The sequence below is a fragment of the Lontra canadensis genome, unplaced genomic scaffold (genome assembly GCF_010015895.1).
Source record: "Lontra canadensis isolate GAN:19392208 unplaced genomic scaffold, GSC_riverotter_1.0 scaffold96, whole genome shotgun sequence".
Taxonomy (NCBI): domain Eukaryota; kingdom Metazoa; phylum Chordata; class Mammalia; order Carnivora; family Mustelidae; genus Lontra; species Lontra canadensis.
This window is the reverse complement of record NW_022631090.1, coordinates 3,801,890-3,825,779: the sequence shown is the minus strand read 5'-3', so window position 1 is coordinate 3,825,779 and position 23,890 is coordinate 3,801,890. Positions and strand designations below refer to the sequence as shown.

General features: G+C 40.9%; 1 protein-coding gene across 4 annotated transcripts in view; it reads left to right on the top strand.

The window, feature by feature from the left end:
- Nucleotides 1-287: 287 nt before the first annotated feature.
- Nucleotides 288-23,890, top strand: part of CHRDL1 (chordin like 1) — a 114,447-nt gene continuing 90,844 nt past the window's right edge. For 2 of the 4 annotated variants that reach the window (XM_032837082.1, XM_032837079.1), the window contains exons 1-2: nucleotides 296-672; nucleotides 4,172-4,323. In XM_032837082.1, coding sequence (XP_032692973.1) covers nucleotides 521-672; nucleotides 4,172-4,323 — 304 coding nt within the window. In that variant the 5' untranslated portion in view covers nucleotides 296-520. Of the gene's footprint in view, nucleotides 673-4,171; nucleotides 4,324-23,890 lie in introns of all 4 variants that reach the window. The other 2 variants (XM_032837081.1, XM_032837080.1) reach the window with 2 other exon arrangements.

Here is a 23,890-nt window from a genome sequence, read left to right as displayed (position 1 = left end):
CCAGGTGCAATCAGAGGGGCCCTGCTCAGGAGGAGAAGGGTTGCGGGCTTCCAGACAGGGAGGTCAGAGGGTAGCCGGGGTCTCCAGCGCCCGCGCGAGGGATGGGGAGCTCCTAGGTGCATTCCAGCGCTGAGGGGGAGGAGGGGCTGGAGGAGAGGTGCGGTCCCTTTAAGACCCCAACGCCGTTTTAGCCAGAGGAGGGGGGTGCAGTGGGGGCGCTGCGTGATGGGAAAGTCGCCGGCTGAGCCTCACACTTTCTCCCGATTTCTTAACTTTGGGGCCCGCAGAGCAGGAGGAAAGCCGCTGTGCCGGGGCGGAGACCGGGCTGCGGGCTGGCGGCTGCTGCGTGCCCGCGGACTTCCCGTCTGCGCCGGGCGGCTGGCCTCTCCGGCCAAGTGGGGAGTGGACGGCGGGCGGCGGGCAGCGGGCGGGCAGGTGGCCCCGGGCCGCCGCGCCCGCGCCTAAGCTCTGCCCCCGGGAGCTTAGCGAGCCGCTGCTCCCTCGTGGTGTGAGGGCGGTGATGTTTTTCCTCCCACCCACTTTTGAGTCCTCCCTCCCCCCTCGCGCGCACTCTAGCTCTCGCCACAACCTGCGAGCCCCAGACCTCGGAGGAGCGCCCCGGGGAGCTCGGAGCGCGTGCACGCGTGGAAGACGGAGCAGGCCAGTGGCCAGGTCAGTGAGCAGTGCCCGATGTCCGCTCCCCCTACCTTCCTTTCCAGCTTTTGCACAGGTGGGGTGTCTTCTGTTGGCTCCAGCCACCCCTGAACGCCCCCCCCCGCGCCCCGCTCTCCCCGGACCTGCCACCCCAACTCGCTGCTCTCGGGTCCAGCTGCCAGGGACCGGGTTGGAGGTGGGCGCCCAGGCGCCGGACCGGGGCAGGTTAGGGACCTTGGATTTGAACTCACCACTTGCCACTCCCTACTGGGCCTGCTTATCTCCAGGCTCTAGCGCCCTGGGGAGGCCACTTGGCTAGCCACCTAAGGGCTTCTGCAGTCCCCTTAGTTACTGCTTGTGTCCCGAGAGGCTTTTTTTTCTCGCTTGCTGAAGTGCCCTGGACCTGCGGGTGATTAATCGGTGCTAAATTAATGAAACAGGGCAGACGAGGCAAGAGGCTTCTCTACCCTCTGGACATCTGTCTCATTTTCCGGCCCAGACCACTGGGGTCAGAGCTTGTGATGCTGGACTCAGGAAGCAGCACCGTACTGCCAGAGTTTAGGGCCTGGAAAGCCTGCCTTTCAGACCCTCCGGCTGGCCCTGCCACTATGAGAATGGGCAGTTGAGTTCTCAGGGCTCCAGGGTGCCCGTTTTGAAGGTGGAGTTGTGGGGAATAACACCAAATGATGGCTAGCAAGGTGTTTTGTAAGCCAAATGTAAGGCATTGTTTGTCACTCATAAGCAGCAGTGAAAGCACTGACTCTAATTAGAGACACCCTGGGCTAGAACTGCCATTTTTTCGGTGGCCACCCACCACCAGTGAACTGAACTTTTCTTGTTGGGTGGTGGAGTGGGGAGAGGATCTCAGTGGATAGGTGCGTGCCTGAGACCCCAGTATCTTCTTGTTGTTTGGCCCAGAGAGAATCACTGCCCCCTGGGCTGACCCACAGAAGACAGCAAATGTGAGTTTACAAGGGCAGTCAAGCCTCTCGGGAGGATTAAAGAGACATTGTGGGCAGTGAAGAACTGGCTGCCATGCTCATCCCTTAGCCAGCCTTTGGGAATGTCTCTTTGGTTCTCTTCTACCCAGGAGACCTCTTCTGAGACGGTCCCAGCTTCTGACACTCGATGGCCCAGATTACCTTGTGATTCCAGCCGGGCAAGGAACCTTCAGTCCCTTTGCTTGCTGCTAATGAACTCTGTGAATGCTTGTTTCATAGAGGTTCCTGAATGGATATACTTCTTTAGGTTCTGACATGTTTCTTGTTCTTTTGTAAGCCCCCCCCGCCCCCCTCCCAGTGTTAGTTGCAGGATTTTGTGTTCTTACTTGCTTTCTTGGGTGGGGGCTAGATCCCCCAAAACAGGTCTGTGAGCTACTTTTCTAAGTAACCTGTAAGAGAGTCAGTGCAAGTTCGATGGCACAACAGCCCGAGTGAAGCAGAGAGTTAATGCAGAAATAACTCCAGTTAACTGGGTCAAAGTATAATTTGAAAAATTAAGGACAGTTTGGCTCTTTGCAAGTATAAGAGTCGGCATGTTTGCTGAGCAATGCTTGGTTAGGTTTTTTGATGCAGTCCGAACAAATGCCTTGAAACCACCTCCCTCCCCCAAAAGAAAAAGTTACAGGGATCAGGCGACATTGAACAGGGAGGAGTCCTGGGGAGGGAATTCTTCTCAGTTTATATTTCTGCACAGAATACAAAGACAGGACTTCAGATCTTGTAAATCAAAAGTGAATATTTGTAAAGCGATTCATTTTCTGATGTTCTCCATCACAGCCTGGGAGGCCACACAGATGACAGGAACGCCAAAAGAGATTAATTGCTCTCTCGTCACCAACTTTTCTATTTGCTCATAACATCAGTTGGGACCCAAGAAAAGCAAAAAAATTCTGAGAGCCGTTTTCTTGCCAGCTTGAGTTATGAAGCAATGCTACTGTTCACCGAATCGCCCAACCATTGTACAAGAAAAACAGCCCTGTTGGTTCTTGCATGGGGAGACCCGAAAACTGTGGTTTCAAAAAATACCCCCTGAAATCCATATGTGATTGTGATAAATTGGATTTCAGCGGTTAGAAAGTCTTTCTCACTCGAAGGCTTGGGGGATAAGCTTATTAAAGTAGGCTCAGATAGAACCTCGCTGGGGTGGGTAGCTGTGTTGATTTGCTTCAAGGGGACCTGGTAGCTCTCAGAGGACAGAGATGTGCTGAGTGATAAAAGCTGGACCACAAGCTTACAGCGGGGACCAAGATGTCAGAACGACGCCTTCAGGAGGCTAGGAATATGTCCTACGAAAATTTGGCCCTTGTTTAAGGAGCAGGAAGGATCATCTTGCCTTTATACTCAATATTTAGGTTGGCCCTTCAGAAACGATCAGTGTGCTCAGTTCCCACTTGGGGTTAACCCTAGATTGAAATTTGAAGTGTCTTGAACATTTACATGTTTTCTAGCCATCCACTGGATGGGTTTTACAAACTCCAAAGTCTATGGAAATGACCTGTGGCTGGACCTGAGCGATAGCAAACTTTCTGTGTTCTAAGGCTTAAACAGCTTAAGATTTCCACTCCTTAGACAAGAAATGCAAGTCTCATACTTTAAAGAATTGCAGTTGCTTTGATGGTCTTCTGCATGGTGGTGCAGTGCGAACACATTGTCTATATAAATTGGCCTAATGTCCCTTCCGTTTTGCAGTGGACTTCATGTGAGAGCAATATGTCTGACCCGTGAAGGTGTTTAATTGTATCCATTTGCTAACTACATCCATGTTTTCCAACAAAAGTAACCGAACTGCAGATCTTTATAGATCTCTTAGAAGATGCAGGAGAAACATTGACCGATTTACCCCCCCTCCCTGAAGGATTAATAGTAGCAGTAGTCTTGAAGCTAAGATGAGTTAACTTGCATTTCAGAAATTGTTTGGGGGTGCCTGGGTGGCTCAGTGGGTTAAAGCCTCTGCCTTTGGCTCAGGTCATGATCTCAGGGTCCTGGGATCGAGCCCCTCCATCGGGCTTCCTCTGCTTCCCCCTCTCTCTCTGCCTGCCTCTCTGCCTACTTGTGATCTCTGTCTGTCAAATAAATAAATAAAATCTTAAAAAAAAAAGAAAGAAATTCTTTGGGTCCCGTGCCTATTATTTTTATCTTTGTTGCCAAAGGACCCATTTTGCAAACCCATTTCCCTTTTCTCCTAAAGAAAAATCTCTTGAGAAATCAACTCTAATTCTGTTAGAAAGGATGATTTCAAAATTTGTTTTTATTTTCCTATGATATGTCTATAAGGATTTTAGCCTTAGCATTGGATAGGAATGTATGCTCATCTGCTTGAATCCTACCCGACCCCCGCCCACAATCTTTGCAAGACAGGAGAGGCAAGTGCTCTTTCTCACACAGGAAAACAGTGCTTACACTTAATATAAATTCTCCAGAATTTTTCCCCCCTGGTGAGTCAAAAGTTTAGGCTTGGGTGATCTCCATCAGTTTCCGAGGACCTAAGTCTTTTTTTTTTTCTGCTTTCTTCTCAGCCGCTTCAATACACCAGGCCCTGAAAGTTTTGAGTGGCCTTTTGCAGTGGCGAAGATGAGAAAGAAGTGGAAAATGGGAGGTGTGAAATATATCTCCTCCTTGTTGCTGTTCTTTCTTTTCCTAGAAGGAAGCAAAACAGAGCAAGTAAAACGTAAGTGTCTTGAGATTAAAAAACATGATACTTTCTTGTAATTTCTTTGAAAATGTGCTTATAATCTGTAGGGATTGTGATTTAGCCCAAATGTGGCCATACAATTATTCTAAGAGAAGAAAGTGAATGTTACTGACTTATGCATGAGTTGATAAAAGAATGGGAGCTCTGCATCGGGCCAACTAAATTTAGGGCTGTTTTTCTGATTTTCATATAGTTTTCATCTCCTAGAACACATGACACATTAGCCTACTTTCCTTTTCCTGTTCTAAACTGTACAAATTTCATTCCATTTTACGTAGCTCTAGAAATATCTGACAGATGAGCTGGATTTTTTCCCAAATTTCAGACTCTTCAGCAGAGGTTTTCAGTTTATGAAAAAGAATAACACAGAAAAGAAAAAGAAAAAGAAAAAGTAAGGCAGGCTCTGCCTATTCCCTTATGCCACAAAACGAAGAAGGAAAAAACCTTCACATGAACTGGATTCAGATGAAAAATCCTTTGAGGAAATTGAGATTCCAGGGACCGTGAGCAAATTGGATGCTGTTTATTGAAAGAACGTCCCCGCAAAGCCAGGGAATATTTCTAGAAAGTCAGCGATCCGTGTGATGGGCTAACACATTGGAGAAAGCCGAGTGGCAGGAAGGGGGTATAATTACCCACATTTGGGAGATTGATGTGTAACCGTTGACATCGCTGCTCTTGTTAGGAGCTTTCTGCTGAAAGTACGAGCCTCACCTTCTTGGGGCCACTTGCAGGCCTCTCTGGGGTGGACGCTTGCTCTAAATTGGAAGGAAAAGCCATTGCTTGGGTTTCCCTCTTTGGCTGCATCAAAAGAAGCATAAAATGGAGATGAGCCAAGAAGGGCATTCTCTGCTCCACTGAACTTATTCATGAGGAGGAACTGTGAAAATCTTCTTGGTAGGAGCTGCAGCAGCATCTGAAGCCCATCACTGAAACATTTATCTCCTTTATCAGCGGAAGTCGACTGTAGCCGGCGAGAGGCTTGCTGACAGGGAGAGCGGTGCCAAATCCATTCCACCATGACGTGTGTTTCTGTCCCCCTGTGCTTTTCATATTCCTCTCTGTCTTCTTCCCGGGAGAAGGGGTGCTTTTGATTAGGCTTCTGAGCACAAGTGACCTGTGGTGATATCTAGCGTGATGGGGACACGAGAAGAAGTCTAGCAGGGCCCAGGTTTCAGCAAGGAAACTCTGAATCAGTCTCTCTCTCTCTCTCCTGTTTCCCTCAAATGACCTCCTTCTGCCAGAAAACTCTCCTTTGAGTGGCTGTGATAGAAAAGTTGTCCATTCATCCTCAGCTCCGGTTACAACCCAGCTGGGCCTAAGATCCTTGCTCTCGTAGGAAGAAACTGTTACTGATGGCTTGATAAGGGAAAGCTTGCAACTCTTGGAAGACCATCTCTTCTGGGAAGTCTTCCATAGGTATGAAGACTTGAAGATTACTGTCCACGCAATCTTGAGCTTAATTAACAAACCAAAGAAAAATAGGACTTCAAAAATATTTACAGGCCCCTCCTGCCCACGAATTTGTCCCAAGCCCTTTTAATATTCTGTTGGTGTCAAAATGATTACATAGTAGATGGCCTAGACCCCCCAGTTCTCTTCTACTGTTTCTGGGATATAGTCAGATGATGAGGCTAAGGGTATGGTTCCCCGAATGAGCGGTTCAGGGTCATTCCGTGTGGCCATGCCCAAGCTAACTGTCTTGAGGACATGTGCTAAGTTATCTCCACTAAAGGGGAAATCTCAAAGCATATGCTCTCTGTATGTTGCCTTGATACACACAGACGCACACACACACATGCATACATAAAAGGTATGCATGGAGATTTATACTGCAGCTCTAATAGGGAGAAGTCAGAAGCAGTGGAAATGCCCGTCCACTTGGGGTTGGTTTCATAAACGATGTTTGTAACATACTCTCATGCTACCATTAAAAACAGTGCATATCATAAGTTTGAGAGCCCCGTGAAATGCTTAATTAAGTCCTTTTTAATTTTCTTAAATTTTAAAATTAATAATACTCGTCGTCCAAAACGATCTGAAAGTATCTGGGCTTTATAAAGAAAGTTCGTCCCTCAGCTACCAATGCCCTTCCCAGGGGTAGTAGCCATTACTAATAGTTTGCTATGTGATCTTCCAAACTCTTTTCTCTGTGTCCTAAAAACACACGTATGTGTTTGTTGGTTTTTTTTTTTCTTTTACGAAGATGGGGTACGACATGTATTTTCTATAATCTATAATCTATAATCTATAATTCAGATATGTGTCTGGGCCTCCTTCACGTCAGAGCCTTGCTGTATAACCGTGCCATATTCTTTCTCATGCCTGCATAGTTCCCCGTCGTATAAGTGTGCCACGGCTTAATTAACCAGTCACTAGTTGTTTATATTGAGGTTGTTTCCAGTTTTTGCTATTAAAACTAAGGTGTTGATGAATACCTTTTGGGCAATTAGGCAAGTATTTTTGAGGAATCATTTGGTCAGAGTGGATGTTGGGTTTTCACCTTGGTGAGCACTGTCAAATTATCCTCCAGAATGCGTTGCATCCATTTATACTTCCACTGTCTGAGTGTCCTTCTCTACCTCCTTTACTAAAAGTATAATTAATCTTTGTATCTTGTGGCCCATTTAATGGGGGGAATCATGCTACAGCTTTGCTATGGTATTTTCCTACTACTGGCATATCTTTGCAATTCGTTTTCGATCCAATTGAATTTCTTCAGTGACTGGCCCATTTTGTAGTTAGGTTGCTTGTCTTTGCGGTCGGTAAGAACTTACTTATGAACATTTTGTTAGATCGAAACTTGTTAGTGACCTTTTGTATTTAAAATACTATTTTTCCCATCTGTCCTTTGCTTTAAACTTTAAGATGGATTTGCCCATGGGGAGGTTTTAAGTGTTGGTGTCGTCAGATCAGTTATTTATTTCCCTTATGGCTTCGAAATTTCTTCTTCCCAGGGAGGTCCTTACCACTCACTCTGTAATATTTTTTTTCTACTGCTTCCATAATGTGGGGTTTTACCCATAGTTCTCTATTCCATCTAAAATTTATAGTCATGTATAGTGTGCAGTGGGGAGCTAATTTTTTTTTTTATCTGTGGGTGGTAGGCTCATGACTTCTTTTTGCTCATCTCTGTGCTTGTTTATTCTGGAGTTTCCACATTTGGCAAGTATGACTTTTATGACAGGGATAAAAATCTGGGAAAACTCCGGGAAACCTAGAAGTGTAAAGGTAATACATTGTTATGTCTCTCCTTGCTGCCTGATGCCATTTTACACAAGGGTTTTGACCCTTCATGGGTTGATTTCAGTAGAAGCTCCTATATCAATGCACACACTGCAGTCTGTTCGGTCTCCTGTCTTGGGCATCAGGGTGGAAGGAGGGGGGCATGCCATTTGGTCAAAGAGGCTCACTTGGTTGGTGTAGTATATGCAGAGGTCTGGAGTAAAGGCCATATTTGCAGAAGGCTGTTTTCACAAGGAAAGGGAGGGCTGCCACTTGCTAGTAGCCAATTAGCTGTTAGTTATGTTGCTCTCCCAGGAGACAAGTGGGCTTCTGGAACCTAGGGAGTCCTGATGGTGCATTGCAATGGATGACAGAGCCATGTGTGACTTATAGAAAAGTCTGTTACTGTCCAGAAGCAACAAGGTTTGAAGTCCAAAGCGGAGGCGGCTGGGGGGTTGGGGAGGAGGGGGGTTCTTTCAGGAACTCCATTATGCTTTGTTGTTGAAGTTGTAGTCAAAAAGGCCAGGAAGCTCTTTTGAAGTTCAAAGGAGCGTAACATTCAGCGCATGATAATTCATGCAAATATGGGACAGGCACACTGAAGAGTTTGCCTCTTTTGGCAGTTCTAACGTGGTTAATGAACGATGGATTAAAGTGAGGTGGAACAAGTGAGTTGTGAGGAATATTCAGTTATGTATTTCCAAAGGACCAGGCTGGGCCAGGTCTGGCAAAGGTTCTGGGGAGAGGGATTGTCCGTGTATTTTGTGGAGTGCGTTCCTGCTGGACAAGGTGTTAGCTGGATCTTCCAGGAGACTAGAATCTAACTCATTTTTTCTCTTCAGGAGAAAAGCTTCCAATATCTGCCTGAAAACAAACCTGTTACGGAGCCTACCCTGAGCTTCTGTCATGCAAACAAACCAGACAGGCTTGAGTTTTCCTCTTCTAGCTTCTTGCTTGGACATTTGAGGTGATTATTGGATGGCAGAAAGAATTGCAAGCAAAAGAGTAGATTGCTTTACGTCTTAGAGGCGGAAGTAGATGAAAGGGAGAACACCTCAACTTTGGATACCTTTATGTTTTGTAAAGTACATTCTTCTTTTTTAAAAAGATTTTATTTATTTGAGAGAGAGAATGAGCGGGGAGAGCAGCAGAGGGAGAGGGAGAGGGAGAAGCATGCTCTCTGCTGAATGGGGAACCTGATGTGGGACTCAATCCCAGGACCCTGAGATCATGACCTGAGCTGAAGCAGACGTTTAACCCACTGAGCCACCCAGGTGTCCCACAAAGTACAATCTTAATGATTCTTTTTTTTATGTTGGGGTGCCAGTGGGGTTGGGAGTGGAGGCTCTGGAGTCAGCTTAGATCCAAACCCCAGGTCTTCAAATTCAGTGTTCTGTTCATGACACTAGTTTGCTTCTAGCAGTTCTCTAAGGGAAGCAAGTTCATACTCTTGAATAGAAGCCCATTCCTTTGCTTAGGGCAGCCACTTACCACATAAGGGGTGATCCAAGTGAATGAATAAAGAACTTTGTAACCAGGATTCCTAGGAGAGGCAGTATACTACTGGGGAGTTAAAAGGGACTAGCATGAACGTTATTCAGGAACCTGAAGAAGCTAAGCCAAAGGAAATTTGTGAGGAAGGTTAAAAATATGTGCCTCTGTGTCCATGCTTCTTAGATTTCCCTGATTTCTCAGTAGGATTGGAATGTCCTCAGAGTCTAATGGAAAGAGGACTGTGCTTTAAGGCAGGAGACCTGGTTTCTGGTCACTTCTGTTGCTTGCTATGTGGTATCAGTTGAGTCATTCATGCTCTCTGAATGAAGGATTCTCTACTTATAAGCTGAGAATTCTTGTTCTCTGGACGGCAAAGTGAAGGATGCCAGAGTAGGTAGGCACTGAGGAGGTGGGAGGAGGGAAAATGAGGCTCTGGCTTTGGGTCCTTGGAGCACACCTGGACTTTTATCACTGTCCCAAGGTCATTGAAAAGAGCGTTATTCCTTTAAGATTTATAGCCTGCTGCTTCTAAAAAAAGATTAGGTACAGGCTATATATGAAAGAATAGCTGCAAGCTAACATTTTTAAAGATGAAATGAAATAGAGCACCTCTGAAGAAAGTAGGAAGCATAGATGTTTTGAACACCTGCTTTGGTGCACTGTAGCATTCCCACTCCAAATTTGGCTTGTGCTTCTGAAAAAATAAAAAGAGGGAGTCTGTAGTGGCTGGCAAGAGAAAATTCCAGTTCATCTACAGATATCATTCCTACCTCCCGCCCATTTGGGCAGTATTGATCATGGGATGTTTGAATAAGGCACATTTGGGTGGTACAAGGATACCATCTGTAACCTTGGTTTCAGAGAAGAAAGAAGAATAGCCTTTCTTTACTGACTCTGTAAAAGAAGAGGGCAAGTAATAAATTATAACTCAATAAGTCTTTCTGTAAGTGTGAAGGCAGTGTGGTCTAGATCCTTTTAACTTCGGATGGTCTAGACATAGACTAGATTGTCAGTTATTAGACATCCTAAGCAAGCTTTACATTAACATGTTTTTTTTCCTGATCTTAAAATAGATGCCAAAATAAAAAAGCTAAGGTACCTCCAAAAAATAATAAAAAAATAAAATAGATGCTCATTTAAACATTCAGAAGACACATAAAATATAAAGAAAATGGGGACACCTGGGTGGCTCAGTGGGTTAAGCGTCTGCCTTCGGCTCAGGTCATGATCCCAGGGTTCTGGGATTGAGTCCCGCATCCGGCTCCCTGCTCAGCAGGGACATGCTTCTCTCTCTCTCTGTCTCTGTCTCTCTAGCTCTGCCCTTCCCCCTGCTCGTGCTCCCTAGTGTTTTGTTTTTTTTTTCCACGCTCGGCTATGCATATGTAGTATCATACATATACATTATTTCACTAAAATGAAGCCCTGCCTCATAACCAGTTTAGTTTATTGTGTCAATTCACAATAGATTCTTGAAAATGCACCTGCAATGGTGATAGATCCCATGTTGTTTGAAGCGAAAGCTGGATTTATATATATATATATATATATATATATATATATATATATATAATCTGTCGCAGGGCATGCAAAGGTGACCCCGCTGTGAAAAAAGTTCAAGAGCACATCTTGAGCTCTTTTTTTTTTAAGATTTTATTTATTTATTTGACAGACAGAGATCACAACCTGGCAGAGAGAGGGGGGGGAAGCAGGCTCCACGCTGAGCAGAGAGTCCGATGTGGGGCTCGATCCCAGGACTCTGGGATCATGACCTGAGCCGAAGGGAGAGGCTTAACCCACTGAGCCACCCAGGCGCCCCACATCTTGAGCTCTTGACCAAATGGAAAGCAAACCTCCCTTAGCAGAGACTTACGCTGCCGAGGTGCTGATAGGAAGAACAACTTGTTTGTTCAAACAAGAGCTTTGATTTTTACCCAAAGTCCTGTGTCAGATGACATGTAAGAGATGATTTTAGCCAGAAAAATACTCAGGTCAGGTCTCACCAGCCAAGCAGCCTTTCTGTGACAGGATCTACATGTGGCCTCATAGTAAGGACTGAGGAGAACACCACCAACTACCAGTTACCTGTGCTAGTGGGGGGCTAGAAAAGCACAATAAATTGAGATTTCATAGAAGTCTCCAGTTCTTATCTGAGTCGGTGGTGTGGCCTTACTCGCTGTCAGAATGCTTTGAAATATGGACTCTCTTCTTCTCATTGAGTTTGCCCACCTGCTCGTAGAAAATTGAAATAGCCACCAAGGCGCAGATAGTGGGAAGGCCATGATGGTAGAGGCTGCTCAATATATATGAATTTGAATTAATTTGGGGCAAATGATCTAAGTAGGAATAAGGTAACTAACCCCAGACACACAGTAATAAGCTGAATATGCGGGATGGAGACTTTGGCTTTTTCCTGGCTTCCATAACCTGGAAGTGAAGTCTTAAAGCCCGGAGGAAATCTGATAGAGACTTCAATCCTAATAACTCAACTGCCAGAGAAATAGGACACTTTTTCATGTGTAACTACTATATCTTATTTTACCCTTTCTGCACTTTGCTTCAAGTTTGATAAACGACAGAAGTATTTACGCTTTTTTCCCCCTCTGCTTTATTATAGTCTAAAGTAGCCTTTTAAAAAATAATTAAAAAGGAACTTGTGTACTTGATTTATCCACTCATATAATGAACAGCAAAGATTCATTGCTCTTTTCACTGACTGTATGTGTTATAATAAAATAAATATTATTGTCATACTTGCAGGATGATGTGTCTACAGTAATAGCTCTTATCAAAAACAGTTCCTAAGAATGTTTTCTTGCTTTTAGACTGACGATTAAGTTATTGACATTTTGACCCAGTCCTGGGTGCTAGATGGTAATGATTGGGCAAAACATCAATGGCATAGTCACGTATCTCTGTTGTTTACTTTACTTTTATCTTTTTTTAAGATTTTATTTATTTATTTGACAGAGAGTGGCACAGCAAGAGAGGGAACAAATGCAGGGAGAGTGGGAGAAGGAGAAGCAGGTTTCCTGCTGAGCAGGGAGCCTGATTTGGGGCTGGATCCCAGGACACTGGGATCATGACCTGAGCTGAAGGCAGACAATTAAGGACTGAGCCACCCAGATGCTCCCATTGTTTACTTTTAATTATCATTATTTTTGTTAACAGGGGCCCCTAAAGTAGCAGGGATCACCACTTTTAATTAGGGCCAAATGCACCATTTGAAAATTAGCTATGACAATGCAGGTTGAATGTCCATCTCAAATGTCAGTTGCAGTTACTTTGGGAGCAAGTTCTGCTCACAGATACCATTAGTTAATGGTACATTCTCCAGCTGGTATCTGTCAGCTACTGGCAAGTGATAAGCTTACTCTTTCTTGCCTATATCTTCTAAAAGTTGGCGAGTCATCGTTGTTTTAATAAAATCGGCTCACATATGCTTCTTGTCCAAGATGATATACTGGGACTTTAGGTGTGGTTGATTATGCTGTGCAACTCATTAAATTCTCCCTTGGGTTAATGCCAAAAACTTTGTAAACGTTCAGACTTCTAAGCACGTGCTAAAATTGACTTTGCCATAGTTTCTTAAAATTGATCATTGTTCAGTGTACTCATCGAGAAATCAGTGGTAATTGTGTTAATCCCAGACACCCATGGTAAAACGAGTCTTAAGGTTTATAGTGTTTACTTTTGTTACGTGCTTGAAAAAAAAATTAGAGTCAGTAATTGTAGAACTTTGTTTAGTAACTCTAGTGGCATTACTGTTCCATTCCATGTCTGCCTCCAGTTCCAAGGGTTTGTGGATTTCTATCTGGGGCATAATTGGCCAAATCCTGTATTGTTGAGATGATGATACACTATTATGTTTGCAGTTAGGACTATGTTTCCATCAGAAGTTAGTGTTTGAGTAAGATTTTCATCAGGAAGCATAGTTTGCCAGACTCTGGTACCATAATATAGAAGAAATGCTGTGTGAGTATTATTACGTTTAGAGAGAATGAAAAAGAACTTCCAGCTTGGCTAATCTAGCTTTGCAATTAGATTTTAAACCCCTTAACAGCATGGATACTATTTTTTTTGTCTTGTAAATACATTTTAAAAATTATATTATAAGGATTTTTATTTATCTGTTTGTCAGAGAGGGACAGAGAGAGAGAGAGAGGCAGGCAGGGGGAGATGCAGGTTCCCTGCTGAGCAAGGAGCCTGATTCAGGACTCAATCCCAGGACCCTGGGATCATGACTTGAGCTGAAGGCAGATGTTTAACCTACTGAGCGTCCCAGGCATCCCCATTTAAAAATTATTGAAGAATAATTCACATACAGTGTTTTGTTTCTGTTGTACAACATATTTATTTAATAACCACTGTCAAAAAATTATGAAGTTTCCTCAAAAAATTAAAAATAGAATTACCCTATGATTCAGTAATTTCACTACTGGATATTTATCCAAAGAAAATGGTAACATTAACTCAAAAATATATATGTACCTTTATGTTTATTGCAGCATTATTTATAATTGTCAAGATATGGAAGCAACCCAAGTGTATGTGTGGATAAAGAAGATGTGGGATACACACACACACACACACACACACACACACACACACATGCTTGCATGCACAAGCACACACAGTGGAATATTACTCATCCATAAAAAGGAATGAGATCTTGCCATTTGCAACAACATGGATGGAATTAGAGGATATTATACTAAGTGAAATAAGTCAGACAGAGAAAGACAAACATCATGTGATTTCACTCTTATGTGCTAAAAAACAAAACAAGTGTGGATATTATTTTATACTTTGTGCCTTTATCATAGTGATAGGTACAAAAAATGCAGAATGAAGCCTCCCAGCTGTACCATTTTATACAGTCTGTTGGGTTATCACTTGACTTTATTGTGGACAACACCTGATTCTTTAGAAGGTGATCAAAGCTGTTTCAAAGGTCTTATGGAAGAGTAACTTGAGAACACGTTAGGCAAAAATGTGCGGAAGCCTTTTCTTTTCCAGTTTCTTAAAGTGGGTGACGTGTACCTTGCAACTGTGTAGCTGGAAAAGCTAGAATCCTCTAGTGGTTATAGCCCTTGGGTCTGAAGTCAGGGTACTTAGGTTTGAATCCCAGCTCTATACCCTGACCAGTCACATCAACTTGGGTGTGGTGCCAAATCTTCCTCTGCCTCAGATTCCTTATCTGTAAAATGGGACTAATAATAGAACCTACCTTATGTGGCTGTTGTGGGCATTAAGTAAATTCGTGTATGTGAAACCTTAGAATCTAGCCTGGCAAATACTAGTGGTTGTTTTGTTATTGTTGCGAATGCTATGACCATTCTCATCTGGCTGTTGTTTAGGCCCTAGTCACTTTTTACGTTTACCAGCTACGTTAAACTTTGAGCCACATTTAGAGCAGGAAAATTCAGATTGTTTAGTTTTCATATGCTGTCCAACAACACTCTTTAGAGACTGACTTTGGGGGAAATGGAATCTATTGACTGAAACAAGTTATTTTTGGTAGATGTGTGGATTTCATGAATACGGGGTGCTCAGATGTTTAATAATAGTGCCTGTGAAATAACCTACCTTAAAGATATTTCAGAAATGAGATGGCAATTTCCTTAATATCAATATGTAAAGGATACCCTCCTTGTGGCATAAATGTATATTGTTTCTTTTCTTGCAAGTTAAAACCTTTTAGTAATTTGGATGTGAGTTTATAAAATATGTAAAGGCACTTGAAACCCACACTTTGACAGCTTGTCATATTTTCGTGGTTCCTTAGTCTTTCAAGGGTCTTAATCTTGGATTTATCACATTTTTTTTTCATCTGGTAAGAAGTAAATCACCTGACCATGCAGACGGCAGAGCTGATAGTGAAAGCTCATCCAACTTCATATTTTAAGTAAGTAGACTTAATGTCAAAGTCTGAGGGAGCTAATTCAAGCAAGTACAGTAATCTGTAATCAAATGCATAATACACAAGGTTCCATCTTTGCAATGTGGATTTAAATCAGCAAACTAACTTTTAGCTTAGCTACATTTATGTCTTAGTGGCTGCAGACTTAAACGAGTAGAATTATTTATGTTAGCCTAATAATGACACTTGAATAGCCCCCTTCATGGATTTGCTTCTAAGTATATACCCAGATTCTTTCTGAAGTGTCTAGATAAGTCATATATGTGAAATGCAAATCACCTAGGTATTTGAGAGTGAGATTATAAATTTACCGTAGGAAAACAGTCACTCCCCTTTCACTCACATGTGGAAAGTAACAAAAGGTGCTTCATTTAAATGTTTGTTTTGGGAAATTTAGGATCATTCCTCATCGGTTAAAGATCCTGGGATTGTTAAAATATTTAAAATATTTCCTACTCCCTTCTAGACTATTGTGGATCAAGAGTCTTAATTTGTGTCTATACCAAGAAAATTGTATTTCTAAGACTTGGCTGAGAAGCACGCAAGTTCTGCCTGGAAAGTAATTTTGATTTTCTGAGTTCTTTCAGTTAACACATGATTTTGAGCATCTACTCTGAGCTTAAAAGTATAGATTAATACAACAATGATATCAAAAATAGTAATATCCTAAGTGGGGAAATAAAAATACTTATTAAAATTGAATATATATTCAACCTTCCTGATAAAGAAAAAGACTGGTTCTGTTTTCCACTAACAAATTGGCAGTTTTATTTTATTTTTTATTAAATTTTTATTTATAATTCCAATATAGTTAGGTACAATATTAGTTTCAGGTATGTAATTTAGTGATTCAACAATTCTGTACATTACTCTGTGCTCATCATGATACGTTTAATCCCCCTCACCCATTTCACCCATTCCCCCACACACCTCCCCTCTGGTGACCATCAGTTTCTTCTCTATAGTAACAGTGTTTCTTGGTGTGACTCGCTCTCTCTTTTTTCCCCTTTGCTCATTGTTTTGTTTCTTAAATTTCAGGTATTGGTGAAATCACATGGTAATTGTCTTTCTCTGATTGACTTATTTTGCTTAGCATTACACTTTCTAGCTCCATACATGTTGTTGTAAATGGCAAAATGTCATTATTTGTTATGGCTGAAAATAAATCCAAATTCTTGGACCTACACCAAATAAAAATCTTCTGCACAGTGAAGGAAACAATCAGCAAAACTAAAGACAACCTACTGAATGGGGGAAGACATTTGCAAATGACATATCTGATAAAGGCTTAGTTTTCAAAATATATAAAGAACTGATATAACTGAATACCCAAAAAACAAATAATCTAATTAAAAAGTGGGCAGAAGACATGAACAGACATTTCTCCAGAGAAGACATCTACATGGCCAATAGACACATGAAATGATGCTCAGCATCACTTGGCATCAGGAAAATACAAATCAAATCTACAATGGCACCTCATACCTGTCAGAATGGCAAAAATCAAAAACACAAGAAACAACTCTTGGCAAGGATGTGGGAAAAAAGGAACTCTCATGTGTTTTTTTGGGAATGCAAGCTGGTACAGCCACTGTGGAAAACAATATGGAGGTTCCTCAAAAAGTTAAAAATAGAACTACCCTACCATCTGGTAATCATACTACTGGGTATTTACCCAAATAGTATAACAACAATAATTCAAAGGATACATGCACCCATAAGTTTATTTCAGAGTTACTTAGAGTAGCCACATTATGGAAGCATCCCGAGTGTTCAAATTGGCAAAGTTTTATACAATTGAATTATCCAGTGTTGGGCATTCTCACCTACTGCAAATGGGAAGGTAAATTAGTATAGCTTTTCTGGAAGTCTGTTTGACAGTACAGGTCAAGAATTTGAATGCATTCAAAACCTTTGACTAATCAATCTACTTCAAGAATTTATGTTAAGAAAATAACCCCTGTTGCATATAAAAATTTATTTAACAGGTATTTATCATGGAATTTGTTTTAAGAAAAGGAAATGCAAAAACCTAATACCCCCCAAATAGGTGATTGGTTAATGAATTATGGTTCCACAGCGTTGATTTAGAATCCCGACACTAAGCATGAAGTATAAGGGAATATTTAATGGCACAAAAACATCCATGATATGTTAAGTTTAGAATATAGTTTATAAAACATATGACCTATATGTTGTTAATTTTGTGATAAAACTTTTATACATACAATGCACAGAAAAAAACTGGGAAGAGTTACTGGTTTCTGGTCTGACACGGAAAGAGCTTAGAAGTTGTCACTTCCATTGTCACACGCAAAAAAGCTGAAGGAACAACTCCTCTTGAATCAGTTAGAAAATTGAGGTCACAGGGCAAACTGCCTTATATTCTTTGGTCTGAAATCTGGAAAGCTTGGTGAATATAATCACCACTTCTGAGTCCTGGTAGGAGCAAGGGTATTGTTGGAGAAGGAGTATGTCTAGCTTGAGAGGAAACTTTTTTGTGTGAGTTTTATGAGGTTCTCGGGATGAAGATTGGAGAAAAATTTCTTCTGGCTCCAGGCATAGGAGGGGAAAAGTATCCTGAAATAAGCCCAAAGCTCTTTGTTCTCCTAAATTAAGGCCCTCCCTCAAGGGAAATGATTTTACCAGAGCCTCCCTGATTTGCATTTTATCAGAGTCTAATGAACTGGAAAGAAGGGAAATACCCAACTCCACTAGCCTTCTTGTCTTATCTACACAGGTGGAGGAGAGCAGATGCAATTAGCACGTTTGAAGGTCACAGCTCAGAGGCAAAGACTCACTAAAAGACTGAGAACTAATCGTATGATTTATAGAATGCTTCTCCCTCCAACCCCTGCCACAATTTACTACGACATGGATAGGGCCTTTGTGTAATAACAGGAGATTACAGGTGAGAAAACTACACACCTCAGACACTATTAAATCTAGGGAAGCCCAGAACAATAAGCAGGGAAATAAACAAGGACATTAGAGCAAATTTTAGGTCTGACATCACAGCTACGGCAAAGAGTACAAGTAGCCTAAATTCCAGGTAGGTTAACATAAAACCTCATGCTAAAAGCTTATTTACCTTAGTTACTTTTATCCAGTGCATCATGTCCAACTTTCAACAAAAAAGTAAAAGGTAGGCTGAAAGGCAAAAAAACAGAGTCTGAAGACACAAATCAAGCATCAACCAGATTCAGTTATAGAAAATATTCTGGAATTATCGGACTGGGAATTTGGAATAACTGTGAGTAGTCTGCTTAGGACTCTACTAGGGAAAGTGGATAATATTCAAAATTAGATGGGGAATGAGAACAGGGAGATGGAAACTCTTAAGAAAGAAACAAAAGGAAATGTGAGAAGTCAGAAACACCGTAACAGAGGGGTGCCTGGGTGGCTCAGTCATTAAGCATCTGCTTTTGGCTCGGTCATGATCCCAGTGTCCTGGGATCAAACCCCACATCTGGCTTCCTGCTTGGCAGGAAACCTGCTTTTCCCTCTCCCACTCCCCCTGTTTGTGTTCCCTCTTCCGCTGTGTGTCTCTCTCTGTCAAATAGATAAATAAATAAGATCATTTAAAAATATATAAAAGTCCATATAGATTAGAAGTAAAGGGACAGAGAAAGTTATAGCATGCTGACACTAATCAAAAGTAAGTGGGAGTAGCTAGATTAATTTCAGACAAAGGAGACTTTCAGAGCAAGGAAATGTGTATGCATCCAACAGGGTATCCCAAAGTATGTGAGGCAAAAACTATTAGAGCTACAAGGAGAAACAGACAAATCTACTATTATAGTTGGAACTTTTACACCTCTCTATTAATAATTAACAGGTCCTGAAGACAGAAAATCAGTAAGGATGTAATTAAACTGACCAGCACCATCAATCAACCAAATCTCATTGACTTCTATAGAATATTTTATCCAACAACAGTAGAATACACATTCTTCTCAAGCTCACGTGAACCATCTACCAAGATGGACACATTCATGGGTCATAAAACACACCTTACAAAATTAAAAGTAATAGACATTATGCAAAATATCCTCTTAGTTCACACTGGAATGAAACTAGAATTCAATAACAGAAAGATAGCTGTAAAATCCCCAAATATTTAAAGATTAAATAATACAGTTTGAAAAAGCACATGGATCAGGGTGCCTGGGTGGCTCAGTCAGTTGAGCTTCTGACTCTTGGGTTTGGTCCAGGTCATGATATCCTGGTCATGGGATTGAGCCCCGTGTCAGGCTCTGTGCTCAAAGCAGTCTACTTCAGATTTTCTCTCCACCATCCCCCCAACCTCTGCTCCTCTCTGCGTGTGTACTCTCTCTCTCTCAAATAGATAAATAAATAAAATCTTTAAAAAATAGCATATGAGTGAAAGATATGAGAGAAATTTTAAAATATTTTGAATTATATGAAAGTCAAGATAGAACTTATCAAAATTCACAGGGTGCAGCAAAAGCAGTGCTTAGGGGAAATTTATAGCATAGTATTAGTATATTAGAAAAAGAAAGATCTGATGTCAATAATTTGAGTTTCGCCTTAAGAAACTAGAAAAACAGGGGCACCTGGGTGACTCAGTCGGTTGAGGGTCTGCTTTCAGCTCAGGTCATGATTCCAGGGTCCTGGGATGGAGTCCTGCATCTGGCTCCCTGCTCAGCAGAAAGCTTGCTTCTCCTTCTCCTTCGCTGCTCCCCCTGCTTGTGTTCCCTCTCTCTCTGTGTCAAATAAATAATCTTAAAAAAAAAAGAAATCAGAAAAATAGGAGCAAATCAAATCCGAAGTAATCAAAAGAAAATCAATTTTAAAAAATTAAAGCAGAAATCAATGAAAGTGAAACCAGGGAAATAATAGAGAAAAATAAATGACACCAAAACTGGTTCTTTGAAGAGATGGATGTAACAAACCTCTAGCCAGGTTAATTAAGAAAAAAGGGAGAAGAGACAAACTACTAATATCAGAAATGGAAGAAAGGCCATCATCACTATTGATGCATTGATATCAAAAGGATAATAAAGGAATATAATGAACAACTCTGTGTTTGCAAATTTGATGACATAGACACGGTGGGCCAGTACCTTAGAAGATACAGTTCAATGAAACTCACTAAAGAAGGAATAGTCTGAATAGCTTATATCTATTAAAGAAATTGAATCAATAATTCATAATCTTCCAAAACAGAAAGTACCAGGCCAAGATGATAAACTGGGGAACTTGACCAAACATTTAAGGAAGAAATAATACTGACACTCGTCAGTCTGTTTTAGAAGATAGAAGCAGGGGCGCCTGGGTGGCTCAGTGGGTTAAAGCCTCTGCCTTCGGCTCAGGGTCCTGGGATCGAGCCCCACATCGGGCTCCCTGCTCAGCGGGGAGCCTGCGTCCCTCTCTCTCTCTCTGCCTCCCTCTCTGCCTGCTTGTGATCTCTCTCTGTCAAATAAATAAATAAAATCTTAAAAAAAAGAAGAAGAAGAAGAAGATAGAAGCAGAAAGAATACTACCTAACCAACATTACCCTGATATCAAAACCAGGAAGAGAGATTACAAGAAAGGAAAAGTACAGGTCAATATCTCTTATGCAAAAATCCTCAGCAAAATATTAGCACGTTAAATTCAACAATATATGAAAAATCCACAAGATGCAGAATTTATTCCAGGCATGCAAATCTGTTCCAGCATTCAAAAATCAATTAATGTAATCCATCACACCAACAGGCTAAAGAAAAAAAATCACATGATTATAGCACTAGATGCATAGAAGCATTTGACAAAATCCGCCACTATCCAGCAAACTAGAAATAGAGAGGAATTTCATCAACTTCATAAAGAACATCTACAAAAAAAAACTATAGTTAACACCACACTCAATGGAGAGAAACTAGGTGTTTTCCCCCTAAGATCAGGAACAAGGCAATGATGTCTCCTTTGACCACTCTAATTCAACATTGTACTTGCAGTCATAGCTAATGCATTAAAATGGGAAATGGAAACAAAGGGTGTAAAGGTTTGAAAGGAAGAAATAAAACTACCTTTGTTTACAGATGACATGATTACCTGTATAAAAAGTCCTAAAGAATCAATTTAAAACACCCCTCCCGAAATTAATAAGCGATTATAGCAAGGTTGAAGGACACAAGGTTAATATATAAAAATCAATTGCTTTCTTATATACCAGCAATGAACAATTGGAATTTGTAATTAAAAAACACAATTCCATTTACATTAATACCAAGAAATGAAAATACTTAGGTATAAATTTGGCAAAATGTGTACAAGATCTCTCCAAGGAAAACTTCAAAATTCTCAGGAAAGGAATCAAATAAATGGAAAGATATTCCATGCTCATGGATAGGAAGACCCAATATTATCAAGATACCAGTACGCCCAACTTGATCCATAGATTCAGTATAATACCAATCAAAATCCCAGCAACTTACTCCGTGGAAATAAAGTGACTGTACAGTTTCCATGAAAAGGCAAAAGACCCGGAATTTCTAACACAACACTGAAGAACAATAAAGTTGGAGGACTGCCACTACCCAACTTTGAGACTTGCTATAAATCTACAATAATTATGACAGCATCATGTTGTTGAAAAAAGAGATAAATAGGTCAATGAAACATAATAGAGAGCCCAGAAAAAGACCCCACACAAACATGGCAAACCGATCTCTGATGAAAGGAGCAGTGACATTTCATTGGAAGAAGGACAATCTTTTCAACAAATTGTGTCAGGACAACAACAAGACATCCACATGCAAAAAAAAAAAAAAAAAAAGAATGTAGACACTGACCTTAAACCTTTCACAAAAATAACTCAAAATGGATCAAAGGTCTAAATATAAAATACATTAAGTATAAAACTTCTAAAAGATAACATAGGAGAAAATCTAGGTGACCGCAGGTTTGGTAGTGAGCTTTTAGATACAACAGAAAAAACATGCTCCATGAAAGAAAAAATTGATAAATTGGACTTCATTAAAAGTAAAAACTTCTGCTCTGCAAGAGACACTGTTGAGGGCATGAAATGACAAGCTGCAGACTGAGGGAAAATATTTGCAAAACACGTATCTGATAGAGGACTAGTATCCAAAATATACAAAGAACTCTTTAAATCTCATACAAGAAAGAATAGGAAATGACCTACGCAATTGATAGGCCAAGAGTTAACCAGACACCTCACCAAAGAAGATATACAGGTGGCAAATAAGTGCGTGAATAGATGCTCCACATCGTATGTCATTAGGAAATTACCAATTAAATCAACACACCTATTAGAATGGCTGATCCCAGACATACAGAGGACACCAAATCCTGGTGAAGGTGTGGAACAACAGGAACTGTCTTTTCGCTGCTGGTGGGAATGTAAAATGGTATAGTCATGTTGGGAGACCATTGGGCAGTTTCCTACAAAGCTAAACATTGCCATACTATGTGATCCAGCAGCCATACTCCTAGGCATTATGTGAGTTGAAAACATGTCCACACGAAACGTGCACACAAGCATTTATAGCAGATTTTATTCCCCATTTCCAATAATGGGAAGCCACCAAGATGTCCTCCAATAGGTGAATTGATAAATAAGCTGTACGTTCATCTAACAGAATATTGGCCAGTGACAGAATAAATGAGCTGTCAAGTAATGAAAAGATAGGGAAGAACCTGAAATGCATAGTTCTAAGTGAAAGAAGCAAGTTTAAAGAGATGTCACACCCTATGATTCCAACTATATGACATCTTGAAAAGACAAAACTATCAAGACAGTAAAAAAAAAAAAAAAAGAATCGGTGATTTTCAGGACAGGGGGCAGAAGAGGGAGGAGATGAGAAGGCAAAATACAGGGGATATTTACGGTGCTGAAATTATTCCTTTGTGGATATGTATCATTATACATTTGTCATAACACATATCATGGTGCAAAACAAAGTACATGTTCATGTGCTTTAGTTAATGTTAATATCTCACTAGTGGTCCATTAATTGTAACAAATGTACCACACTTAACTGAATATGTCAATAACAAGATATTTGGGGGTGGGGTCAAGAGAGGATATATGGGAACCCTGTACTTCCTGCTTAATGTTTTGGTAAACCTCAAACAGCTGTAAGAAAGTCTGTTAATTTGAAAAAGGAAAAAAATGGGCATGACCTTTCTAGAATGTTAAAAGTGGTTATCTTCTGGTAGGGGAATTATATGTGATTTTTCTTTTCTCTATTTTTAAAATTGTTTTATTAAGGTATACTTTACATGCAACAAAACTCACCCTTTCTGTAGGGTACAGTTTTGTGAGTTTTGACACAAGCATTCTACCATGTAAGCACCACTGTAATCAAGATAGAAAAATGACTCCATCACCCAACAGATGTCCTCTCTGCCCCTTTGCAGTTAAAATTCTTCCCCCACCCCAGTCCTTGGTAACTATGGATCTGTTTTCTGTCCCTATAGTTTTGCCTTTTCCAGAATGAAAAGAAGTGGAATTCTACCATATGGGACTTTGAGTCTGGCATAATGCCTTTGAGATTCATCTATGTTCATTTCTTTTTATTGCTAATATTCCATTGTGTGGATGTTTATAAATTCATCAGTTGGAGGACATTTGAGGTGGTTTTAGGTTTGGGGGACCATGAAAAGAGCCATTCTAAACATGTAGGTACGGGTTTTTGTGTGAATATGTTTTTTTATTCAGTTATGATGAACATTTTATTGATGTAGATGTTAGCAGGGTTTGGGGACAATTTACATGCAGGTTAATGACATTTGATCAATAATATTTCACCAACAACTTTATTAAACCTGCATCAGCAGATGAAAGGGCCAGAGTTCTTGTGAACTGCATGTATGTTCTTATTTCACTTGGAAAAACACCTAGGAGTGAGATTGTTGGGTTGTATAGTAAAC